A 12,291-nucleotide genomic window follows, 5' to 3' on the forward strand; every position below is an offset into this window, starting at 1 on the left:
TCCTGCCTCTCTACCCACAAGCTGCCTCTCTCCTCCTCATTATGGCCACCATGAGGTGCTTATGAACCTGAAAGGGCATCTCCTGCTTTCCCAAAGACTTTTCAGCCTGATCCAGGAGTTTAGTGTTAGATCATCAGCCAGAAAGAGAAGGGTCAGGAGTCTCAACCCTTTTGTCTGCACTCCTGCAACACCATGGGATCCCAAAATGCAGCCTGGCTTTAGGGGACTTGGTTCATGTTCTGCTCCAGCCACCCTGCTGTGACACCACCTGACACACCTCTGTGAAGATCCCAAGCAGGAAATGATGTTTACAAACCAAGCTTCCAACAGACATTTATTAGTTTGGGTTGAAATCAATGCACGTGAAGGAGTGCTGCACACCTTTGCCATCAGATCAATACAGGCCAACTGGAATCATACAGCCAGGACAGCAGCCTTTCTCCATGACAAACACAACCATAAACACATAGCAAAGTGAGTCAAGATCCTCTGCACCTCCTTCCTGGCCATCCTCCCTGCCCTACAAACAGTGGGGCCTCACAGGGTGGAAGCAGGGATTAATTTGGGGGTCAAACTGTGAATCAAGAGCTCTTCCTTGCCTTTGCCTCCCTGTCAGCCCAAGCAATTTGGCTCTCCTATTTCCCCTTCCAAAGAAGGCCTGGGGAAGGCCAGCACAGGGAGGGGGTTTCTAGGTCTTAAGGGGCTGGTCTGTTGTCCACAGCCAGTGCCCACTTTGCACCACATGTGTGGCTGCAGAGTGATGAAGCCAAGCAGCCACAGGGCAGGGAATGGAAGAGCAGGGAGTAAGAGAGGCCCCATCTGCCCCACCAGCTCCAGGCTGGATGCTATTGATGATGGTCCGTCTGCTTGAGCAACAGGCACAGCACCTTATTGCAGTGTGGAGGCACCTCGTGCTGCTCCACAGGGCTGGCGGAGCAGAGGGAAGCACTCTGAGACCTACAGTGCTTCCTCCAGGGTTCCATGTCCCCAAAGCAAAGGGAAACGGGGACGAGCAGGCAGGTACTGTGCGATGCAGGAGGTCACAAACAACAGCACAACGTGTAAGGAGGCTTCACACACTGAGACCTCAAGAGGATACCAAAAGCGGGGTCCCACCTTTGTTGTGTTTTATCAGGATGAATGTGCTGTCAGGTGCAAGGAAAAGAGACAGATGGTGGTGATCTCACTGACCTGGGCATGCAGGACCCAAGTAGGAACACCATCTCAGCATCACTGAGCTGAAGGCCTCAGCAGCTTGGCTACAGGGCAACAAAGCTCTTGGGAAGCCACCAAATGTCCCCCACCCTCATCCCATACCACCCAGCAGAGCCATCCCATCCTACAGGGCAGGCAGGGATGGATGTGAAAGCCCTTCACATCTTATGAACAAAACCCCTTGTGCTGTCATGACAGGCATTAGCAGCTCCAGTTGTGCCATCTTGAATTGCTCAGAGATCAGCCCTTCATTTGGTTGCCTCCCTTCCCTTCCCACAGCCCCACCAGAGCCATAAAACTAATGCAAACACAACAAAACCTGGACCAGAGACACCCCCACAAAGAGTCTTTTGGAATCAGCCCACAGAGACTCACAAAGTGGTACGAGGCCAAGGATGAGATCTGTGGCAATGACGTGTCCAGCAACACTGGATGGCGGATGCTCCCCAAATTTTAGCTCCAATGCTTCTTTAGTTACCCTGTCCAGGTGAAGAATATCTCTGCCATGGACTTGCTTGCTGCACACGTCTCTTCCAAGCTGAGCTAAGGTAGAATTCAGTGCTTGTTGATGTCATGGAGGTTTGGCCATTGATGTGGCACCAAGGAAACATGCCATCATTCAAGCTTGCACCAGCCTGCATGGAAAGCCTCATCAGTAGTGGTGCTGCAGTAGGAAGCGTGAATAATGACGGGAGGTTGGAACTCTCAGAAGAGAGCAGGTTGTGGACTCTGGCTGGAGACCTGGGCAGGAAAGGAAAGAAATAGGAGACCGTGGGTTGCAACCATGTGATTCCCTTAGTGCTTCCTTCCATATCCTCATCCCAGTAGTGACCACTGCTTCCCTTCCATACCCTCTCTCAGGACTCAGTGGGGCTCTGACACTTTTCCTCAGCCACCATCCCATAGAGCAGGGCTGGTGGTCCCTCACACCCTGCTTCAACTGTGCCAGGATTCTGTGTGCCCCACATATCAGCACCAACCAACCCACCCCACACTTGGCAGCTCCAGTACTTCCAAGAAGTCCTTGTCACAAAGCCCAGCACATTACCATGGTCACATCCCATGCAGGGGAGCTGGCTACATGATGGAGCAGGTGAAGCCACAGCACTCCTTGAGCAGGGTGAGGCCTGTTTTGGTCATGTATGGTGCAGAGGTTTGCTGCCCCCTCGAAGTCATTTTCTTCTCTCTGACAGGAGCTATAGAAAGAGGCACTGTAAGATTCTGGTGTCTTTTTGGAGACAAGGACAGAAAGCTCATCACTTCTGATGGGTCAGGGCAGCATTGCTGTTCCCAGAGGAAGGCTGGGTGGATGGCATGACTTGTCACTTTAGTCAGTGCATGATGAAATGGAAGGAGCTGGTTAGAAAGGTTTGACCTCTCCATCTCCCACAGGAAGGGTCCAATGAAGTACATGAACCACAAAATGACACCTGCTCATCCCAGGTGTCCTGGGACATGCTGGCTGAGAAATGTATGGAAGCACTGCATCTCTACTGATGGGTGATGTCTCCACCACCAGCACCTCCCCACGCTGAGTTAGTTCTACACAGAGCAATGCAATCTTGGGACCAGACTGCTTAGTGAAGGGAAGAAACTACCAGGGAGGTTCAGTGTAAGGTATATAACTCATTGACCACCTACTTGCTTTCTGGAGGTAGCTTTTGGAGAGCTTACTTTGCAGGAATTCTGCCATTTCCTTGTCTTCTTCTCTCTCCCTGCAATAAAGAGATTGTTTAGCACATGGGAAGGGAGCAACGAGGCATCCAGAAACATCTGTCAAAGCATAATACAGATCTGAGGAAAGCTTGCAGTGTCTTCACTTCAAAGAATAAATTGTTCCCAGCTACCTGAGCCTCTCAAACTCCACATCGTCCACCAGGAAATCCCGTGTTTCTACCAGCTTGTGGATCTGCTGCACCAGTTCCTCTTCCTTCTGCTTCTCCTCATTGGACTTCTCGGTCTCTGCAGCACAGGAAGTGTATTTAGCTCCTCTGCATCCCTCCCATGCCAAGTTGAGCCAAGCCAAGCTTGCTCTGCTTCTATTCCACCTGGGAATGGCTATGAGAGCAGGGGTAAAAGCCAACCCAAAGCAGGCACCTGGATCCACATACAGGCTGCTAAATAAGCAACAAATCTCATCTCAACCCACCCAGTGTCACCAAAGTCAGATTTTTAAGTTCTACCCCAGAAATTTCCGCAGGGATGAGCACAGTGAGACGTAACTGTGAGCTTCACTAGGCAGCGGGGTCCCTAAGCAAGGTGAGGTCCCACCAGTGCGGCTACATTGCTTAGAGACCCCTCCTCTGCTTCCCTGGGGGTCTCCACCCTGCACTACTGACCCCCAGGTGCTCAGAAATGTCAGATTCAGGTGTCATCCTCCTGCTGAGATATGCTGAACCCATGTTTCCTATACCAGCACACCAAGCCACAGTGCCAGCATGGTGCTGAGCCACAGAGGGCTCCAGGGACCCCACCTGGCTGCTTCTGAGCACCATGCGACCCAATTGCATCACATATAATCACAGAATCATTTGAGCCGATGGTACCTTCAAAGCCCATCTGGTCCTACTCCCCTGCTCTGAACAGGGACACCCACAGCTCCATCAGTGCTCAGAGCCTCATCCCCTGACCTTGGGTGTCTGCATGGATGGGGCACCACCACCTCCTTGTGCAGAGAGTTAGTGAAGCCCTGAGAAACACATCACTGCTAACTCATATTCTATACAAATTAGTATAGAGTAGCAAAGAGAATACATAAAAATCCTTGGGGACTCAACTAGAGGATCTTCACAGGTTCTCTCTAGCTCAAAGCACTCTGTGATTCTATAAGATGATAGAGCTAGCGCTAGGGAGTGTTAAGTATGGACAGCTAGCTTGGGCGGAAATGGTAATTGCCTGCGTAGCAGCTATTTAATGCCATTTCTGAATTCAGCAGCCAACTCCAAAATCAATCCAGCTCAGGATGGATCAATCTCCTGCCTTCCTTCAGCTATATAAAAATGCAGTAGAATTCACAGCATGGAGCCAGCCCACAGGCAGGGTCTCAGCAACTACCTAAGCTGTGTATTGATCTGAGGCTTCAAGTCTGCTTTGTATTGATGGGAGGTGTTGATGCAGGGGTCTGGGTAGGAGGAACTTCTCACAACAGTTGTGTTGTTGGAAAGATCCCCATCAAATAATACACTGTGATATGTTGGTGGGAATAGGGCACACAGATGCCACCAGAAACATCAGGTTGGGCACAAACCAGCTACATGGAGTTAGTTAATGATATGCACTCCTGGGTTACAGCACATCGGAGTTCACATCAGTGTTCATAAAAAACACTGCTTTTTTCCATATTGCTGGTGTCACAGTTCCATCAGCACCACCCCTCTGAACTACTAAAGGCACTTTAAGCTCAAGCTTCTCATTGCTGCCTTCAGCAGCAGCATCTCTGGGAGCATCCCAATGTGGGAGCTGGCCAAGAGCTTCCTGGGCTTCATGGAGATCTTTCTGCTGAGCACATGGCAGGGTGCAGCTCTACAGAACCTTACCAGGAAGGGCAAGGAGCTTTTGAAGCTCCTTTTTCAGCCGGCTGATCTCTTTGCAGAGCTGAATGTCATCCATCCTGCAGAGACACAAATGAGACCACAGCGGTTAGTGAAGCAGAAGTCTCATCACCCCAATGACAACAACACCTTAGTAAAACCTGGCACGTGCACCAGGCGATAGGATGGATAGCATGGGAATGGGGTACAGGCTGTTGGCTCATTGAAATCAAGGAACTGTGACCTGTTCTTCAACTTGGGGCGACTCCATTGGTCGCCCCAAGCCCTACCAAGTACCCAACATGAAGCACGACCTTCCCAAGCCTCCAGTGCAGCAGTGCACTGTGGCAGAGCATCCAACCTGGCATCATGCAGCTCAGATTTCTCACGAGCTCCACGTCTTTGAGCAGTGCAAAAGCCCTTATTCATGCTCCCTGTCTGCAGATAACACATAGTTGGACCCACGAGCTGCTGCCACAGATGTGCCCCTGGTTCCCTGTGAGGTGTGCATTGTTAAGAGCCCTGTCTGCTTCTCCTGTAATCCCGCAGCCCTTCGCTGAGTCACCCCATTGAGATGAGTCACACTGGAGCTGGGGCACCAGAAATATTAATTAGAGAGAGGGAAACCAACAGAGCGACAGAGAGGAACCCTGTGTGATACCACTGTAGGAGGTGAACATCCCAGACGGAGGAAGCCTTCCCTCTTGGCAGAGGTAATGAATTGGCAATAATAAAAGTTGTCATTTTAATACAATATGAGAGATAGCAAAGACAAGCTGCCGGGTGGTTGCTGCTGGAGCTGGGGTTATCTCTGCCACCTGAGACATCTCATTGCAGCAGGTTTCATTATCTTCCAAGCACGGACATCTCAACAACGTAGGAATGCGTTGGTTTGACATTTTCAACAAGAAGAAAACACTGATTGCTATCGACTGACCAGGTGACTCACATCACTATATGGTGGCACTTCAATGGAGGTGTTCATCTCCCTGAGCCCCCACCTGACCCTAAATATGACTTTTATATCCCTCACTGTATTAAAAGCCCCACTCCAACCCCCAGCCCCTATCTCTTATAGCCTTGGTGTGCAGAAGGTTCCCGTGTCCCCAGCTCTCAGGGCAGCCCCAGCTCCTCCTGCCCACCAAAGCTGATGGCTTCACTTCACAGGTCTGCTGCTCAAGCTCTGACGTGCCGTCCTGCTGTTCCCCAGAACACTCAAGCAATGAATGCTGCAGCTGTACCCACCCCAGCATGTGTTTTCTGTAGGTGATTCCCAAGTGCAAGCCAAGAAAGAAAACAAACAACGAGGTAAGAAACACGAGCTGTGAGTTTTGACAGCACCTGTGAGATTTAGGTGCCAGTTGCCATGGAAAACATTCAAACACTTACTTCACTCTTTGTGACTCCCAGAAATCCTCTGCAATCTCCAACATCAACACCTCAGCTCCATGCGTGTGGTGTGCTCCCCCTGTGCCCACCCCAGCACTTCTGGAGTCAGACCGGGGCAGTGCTGGCAGCCACGTCTCCATGGCTCCGGCTCAGGACCTGATGCTGAGAGCACTGTTTATCCCATGCTGCAAATGAGCCTTGCAGCCCCTTTGGCCTTTGCTTTTTCTCAGCTCCCTCCCTGCGTGTTAGGCCAGTGATAGGATTGCATGCACCAATGGCTCCAAAGGGGCTGTGCAGCTTTATCACATGGACTTTTCTCTTGTCACCATCCCTCTGCATTACAGTGGCTTCATTTCTGTCTCTTAGGCAGGGCTACATTGATTCTGGCACTCTGTGGGCACAAATCCTCTATGCTGAAGCTCCAAAAGGGCAGGTAAGGCTGGGAGGCCATAAGGTCTCCTCCAACCCAACCATGATGTGCTATGATTCAATGATAAATTCAGGTCCTGTGGCTGCCCATGTCAGGGAGCAGCAATGAACCCCCAAACCTTGGGTCCCTTCCCAAGCCCAACCCAAGAGTATCAACCTGCAGAGCAGATGTGGTGCTCGGAGAGCTCCATGGGCATGTTTTAGCTCAGTCATAGGTTGGCTCTCAGCACTCACATGTAACGCAGCTCTGACTCCCTCCTCACCAGGATCTCCCTGATCCTCTCGATTTTGAAGAGTTCCCCTTCGATGTCATCGATGGTGGTGGTGGAGTCAGCCATGGAAATGATCTCATCCTCTGCAAAGGAAGCAGGAGCCGCGTTAGCCAGCAGCAGACATTAACTGGGTGCTGAGGACAACACCAAGCAGCATCACCAGGCTACACATACAGCTTGAACCTCTTTTCCAGGCTACCCGCTGGGTGCTGCAACAGGAGACAGCCCGACATGGGAAGTCACCACCAGACACAAGGGCACTGAGCTACTGGCAGATGTGTTTAGCCTTTATTTGTGCTCCACACAAGGCTGAGCACCACTCAGCAGCATCAGACCCCCCCGCTGAGCACCCCCAGAGACACAAGCCTGTATCTGCATCTTCCTGCAGGACATGCCAGGGCCAAACCTGGGCTCATATAACTCAGAATCCTCAAGGAGTCACGGAGGTGAAGGTCCCACTGCAGCTCCCTTTCCATTGCAGGGTGAGTGAATCCTCCCATGGTACCCAGCAGGGCAGTTCGGTTTCCTTATCCCCTGGAGTTCTGCAACCCATTGGGGGAAATTGAGTCAGGAAAAAGGGATGCCACTTGCTCCAGATCAGAAGCAAAACATGGGAAAAAGAGGCTGTTGTATTTTGGTGGCAAGTTTGGGGGCAGGCAGGATGAGAGCCCAGAAGCAGAGCCCTGCATTCCCCACTAGCTCTGTCTCTGCCAAAGTCACACTGAGGTCCCGCAGCTCCCAGCCTGCTCTATGGGATGACAGCTGAGGTTCTGCTCCCAGGCCAGCTGCCACCTCCCTGCCAGCCCAGCTCCCAGCATCACATCACCCAGCTCGTTATCACTGACGCACAGCAGTGTGCTCATCACACAGTGGCTAATGCAGCTCTCCTGTGATGTACAGGCAGCACAGGCTGGGGGGGTGGAGAGCTCAGCAGCTACAGCAAAGCCAGGCTATGAGAAACACTAACAGTCACATACAACAGGGAAAAACTGAGCTTTCTTTGCATCCCCACAAGGCACAACTCTGCTGGGAGAGTTTCTGCAGCCCTGGGATTGGCCCAGTAGGGCAGGGAGGGATCGCTGTGCAGGCACAAGGCAGAACACCCCGCACAGTTGTTCTCTACCCATCACATAGAACTGCTGGAGAAACTGTCTCCAGTGAGGCACGTTTCTGAGGCTGCTGGAGGAGAAGGCTGAATAGCAGAAATGCACGTAGTTCAGGTTGGTGTGACTGGTTTGGGGAATAGTTTTCCACCCTTTCTCACTTAGAAACTCATGAGGATTAATTGTAGCGCATCTCCCTCTCCTCCAGCCACACAGGCACTTTCTCCCAACACCTTCACATGGAATCCTTAACCATTCCCACCCCCAAGCTGCTGGGATGCTCTCAGGAGCCCCTCCCTGATGGACCACTGGATATGTAAGCTGAGCACAAAATGAGGTGGGATGTGCTGCCCTCCAGCAGTTCTTGTCCCTGCTGCAAACCAGTGCTGGAAACCCTCCCTTAGCCTGCTTTCTACTGGCCTGAATGGGGCTGCTAGGAGACTGGACTGTGGTTGCTATGGGACCAAGGATGTGGTTTCTGCAGGACCGGACTGCTGTTGCTAAGGGACCTGGTCACATCTCCCTGCAGCTGACAGGGACAAGCAGGTAACAACACACGAGGTTGCAGATAGAACAGCCGCCGTGTGCTTGTAGGCTCCCTGGGGCTCGGCTGTAGTTCAGTCTGGCTCTATATCTGTCAGAAAAAGCTGCATTGCTCAGCGTCACTTCTGCGACCAGACTGAAATGACAAGGCTGATTATTTTATAGGTTCTCCAGTAAACAAAGAAATGAGCTTGCTGCAGCTCTCATTAGTCAGGAACAAATCTTGGAGCACAGAGGTGGGTCTGGGGGAGGGAGGCTGTCACTGCTGGTCTGGGTGGGTGAGGGAATAGCCCAGAAAGCCTTTGATCATTGATGGCAGAAGTACTTGGCTCAGGTCATCAGCCAGCTGCTTCCCAGTGGGCGAGCACAATGGCTTGGAACAGGTGTCAGCATCACTCCTTCTCCCTTCTCATCCCAGAGCCTCATTAGCAGCAGTCAGCCCATCTGGGAGAGGTAAATCCTCACCTGTGTACCAAAGGGAGGAGGAGGCAGTGCTGGGTGAATTCTGCCCACGGTCACTTCCAGCAGCAGAGGAGTGTACTGTGAACCAGGGCCAGGTGGGTATCTCACAGAAGAGGTATAGCTACAGGACCTGAGCTGGAGGCTCCCACTGGTGATGGGGTGGCAGTCTGTGTCCCTAAGGTGAGATGTGCCCTTGAGCACAACAGGGAAGAGGCTGACAGAGCTCTAATCAAGGAGAAGGAGCAGCCCCAGGTGAGAGCTCCTGCAAAATGAAGCCCATGGACCCCTGGGGGAGTGCGCTCGTCCCTCTGCTTCCTTAAAATCTGCCCTGGGCACCTTCTCTTCACACCTTCTTGATTCAGTGAGGAATAGAAAAAGTCCTCGGGATCATAAATGCCAAGCTGCTGCTGCTGTGCTTTTAGGTAAGGCCAACATCAGCCAATCCTTCATGCTGTATTTGGCACCAAGATTTGCCAAGGGCTCTGGAAATGGGGCCAAAGACACCACAGGGTATGTGAACACCTGGGGAAGGGGACACACTGCCACACTTCTGCATGAAACCCATCTAGCAAACCTTGTGAGAAACCAGCGAGTCTGTGCAAGTGACCAAAAGGCAGAAACCATTCAGGAAACCAGAACTGGGACCAAAGAAGTTGAGAAGTCTTCATCATTGGTCCAAGACACCTCCTGGACAAGGCTGTGAACAACTCCACCTAACTACTGAGCCTGCTTTTCACTTGAGATCTCCAGAGCTCCCTCCTGATCCAAGTTACTTCATCAAGACCAGCTGGGCTTTGCATGGATCTTCCCTACTAGTCCAGGAGATGCCTCCTCCAGACAGATGTGGGGTGATACCAAGTTCCTGAAGCCCCGCATACAAGCATGGGCCAGAGCATAGCTTCCCTGTGCAGCCTGGGGTAGCCAGGGCTCCATGCATCCCCTGCAGGTGGCAAGTGGGAACACTCAGAACTCAGGAGGGACTAAACCTGGGCACATTACAGCAGGCAGCTCGGCAAAGACCTCCCTGGAGATGGTTTTACCAAAACTGAATGGGTCTATAACACCCAGTTCTAAGTGTTTCCTTAATCTGTGGTGCTGGATGTCTGTTAAGGGATGCAGGATGACCCACATATGTGCAGTTCCCATAGACGCACATGCCAATGGAACCAGGCACAGGAATTAGCCCCACACTGCCCACAGAGCACTCCAACAGCTTCAACCTGGCAAACTGAAGAACAGGAGAAGGCTTTGATTTCAACTTGGGATCGCTCTGATCGTCACACACAGCCCAGGGGAAAAGAGTATCGTTAATGAGGAGTATAATAGCTGGAGACTTTCACTCCATACAGCTTTGGTGCAAACATTTAGACAGCCAGCAGCAAGCCCAGGATGAGTCACAGCAGCAGTCAGTGCAGGGTTGAGTTGCAAGTGATTTCTTTCATGATTAAAGTTGGGCAATAGATTGCCAGTGCCCTGGGGAGGGAGGGCAGAGATCTTTGCCTGGGCTCCATCCCAAGAGGCTTTTAACTCAGCTGTGAGTTTTATTCTACCAATGAAACAATGTGGGCAGGGGGCATCCAGCTCATCAAAACCAGCCCTTGTTGATACAGTGCACGTTTGATAATGAGAGCAATTGCTGCCCAGCTATGGGCAGTGTTTGCAGAGGTGATGTGGTGCTCACACCCCTGGTGCCTCCAGCACTCTCAGCACACAGCCAGGAACTCCAGACCTGGAGGACAAGGTCAGATCACTGCAGGCCCCCACCCAGACACTTGCCATGCAGGAGGGGCTGGGGGGGATAAGTGCTGCTATGCCAGAAAGCACAAAGGAGGATAAAAACTTCAGGATGCTCCCCACGGAGTTGAGCAGCACCCACACACTTGCATCAAATGGGATGCTGAAGTTTGCTCTCTGCCTCCCATTTTTGCCTTTCTGGCTGCTCACTGTTGTCCTGCTGCATGCAGAGGTCTGGTGGAGACCAGAAAGAGATGGGAAAAGAAGGGGATGGGGGAGATGTTGGAGGGATATCCTGGCAGGAGGGATGTGATGCTGTCTCCCACCCCAGGGGCTTGGCTTGGTGACCCCACGGTCAGACCCCCCTGCCCACCCGCTTCCTACAGGAGGAATCTCTCGGAGTGGGGAAAGGAAACAAAGGGCCACACGGGCACCCCAGAGTGCCCATCACAGCCATGCCTACAGCAGGCACGGCAGCACGCTGCCTCCACACCTCCCCGGGATGCATCAGCCGGGTGGAGGGTTCCGTCCCCCCTCCATCACTTCGTTTCCTCCAGCCATCCCTTCTCCCCTCCAGCCGCTTCTCTCCGTCTTTCCCCCCACCCTGCGGGGGGCTCCGGGTCTCCCCCAGTCGCTCTCCCCGCTCCGGGACGTACCGCGATGCTCCGCAACCCGACGTAGGGTTGGGGGGAGGTGGAAGGGGGCAACACCGGATGGGGGGGAAAGTTTGGAGCTCACCTGGCGCTGTGCTGGCGGGCGGCCACCGGGTGGATTCCAGCGAGCCGTACCGGGGAGGGGTCCGGTTCCCCTCCATGCTGCAGAGCGGTGCGGCCGCTTCTTCCCCGTCCGCACCGCTCGGAGTGGAGCGGGTTGGGGCTCCCGAGGCTCCCGCCCCTCCGCCCGGCTCCCCCCGCTCCTCACCCACCGCGCCCTCTGCCGTTCTCCGCCGCCCCGCAGCCCGATGCCGCTCCCCGCCCTCCGCCCGCACCGCGGCCGCTTCTCTCTCGGGGCGGTTCGGGGCTCTGCTGGGTGTCCTGTGCTGCAGGGCACCCCCAGCACTGCTACAGCCCCGGATTCTCCAGTTCCGTGCCACAGACTTCAGCAGCTTCAGCATGAACACACGGTCCCATTCAGCCCAATTCATCCTTTGTGTGCTCTCAGCAGGGCACGGCTTGCTGCAGATAAATAAACCGTGCAACAAAAGCGTGGCAAAGAAATGATGTTCCCCGGTGGGAGCCAGCTGTTGGTGTGGGTCAGAGGTTTGCTGGCAGCACCTTGGGAGCACAGGGGCTGGGCATGGGTCTGAAACATTGCAGGGTTCTTAATGGTCGCAGAATCACAGCATCATCTCAGTTGGAAAAGACCTTGAAGATCACAAAGTCCAACCACCAACCACCAACCCAAGGTCACATCCTTCAGTGCCACCTCTGGATCATCTCCAGGGATGGGGACTTCACCGGAGCCCTGGGCAGCCCACAGTATCATAGTATTAATAAGGTTGGAAACGACCACTAAGATCATCTATTCCAACCACCAACCCATAACCACCATGCTCACTAAGCCTTATCCCTATGTGCCACATCTGCCTTATTATCAATAACCTCTAAGGATGGT

At 52.9% G+C, this 12,291-nt stretch overlaps 1 protein-coding gene and 1 long non-coding RNA gene across 2 annotated transcripts; one reads left to right on the top strand and one right to left on the bottom strand.

The window, feature by feature from the left end:
- Nucleotides 1–317: 317 nt before the first annotated feature.
- LOC107322286 (bMERB domain-containing protein 1-like) lies at nucleotides 318–11,836 on the bottom strand. The gene is made up of 7 exons (XM_015880187.2): nucleotides 11,416–11,836; nucleotides 6,798–6,918; nucleotides 4,752–4,825; nucleotides 3,063–3,177; nucleotides 2,857–2,930; nucleotides 2,264–2,411; nucleotides 318–1,956 (listed from the first exon to the last, which is right to left on the bottom strand). Exons 1-6 carry the CDS (start codon nucleotides 11,819–11,821, stop codon nucleotides 2,293–2,295), a joined length of 909 nt encoding a protein of 302 aa, XP_015735673.1. The 5' UTR covers nucleotides 11,822–11,836; the 3' UTR covers nucleotides 318–1,956; nucleotides 2,264–2,292.
- Nucleotides 8,140–10,226, top strand: LOC107322287. The gene is made up of 3 exons (XR_004309246.1): nucleotides 8,140–8,484; nucleotides 8,647–8,717; nucleotides 8,900–10,226. It is a non-coding gene; the product is annotated as an uncharacterized LOC107322287 (long non-coding RNA).
- Nucleotides 11,837–12,291: the final 455 nt, after the last annotated feature.

Source organism: Coturnix japonica, chromosome 18, assembly GCF_001577835.2.
Source record: "Coturnix japonica isolate 7356 chromosome 18, Coturnix japonica 2.1, whole genome shotgun sequence".
In the NCBI taxonomy this organism is placed as follows: Eukaryota; Metazoa; Chordata; class Aves; order Galliformes; family Phasianidae; genus Coturnix; species Coturnix japonica.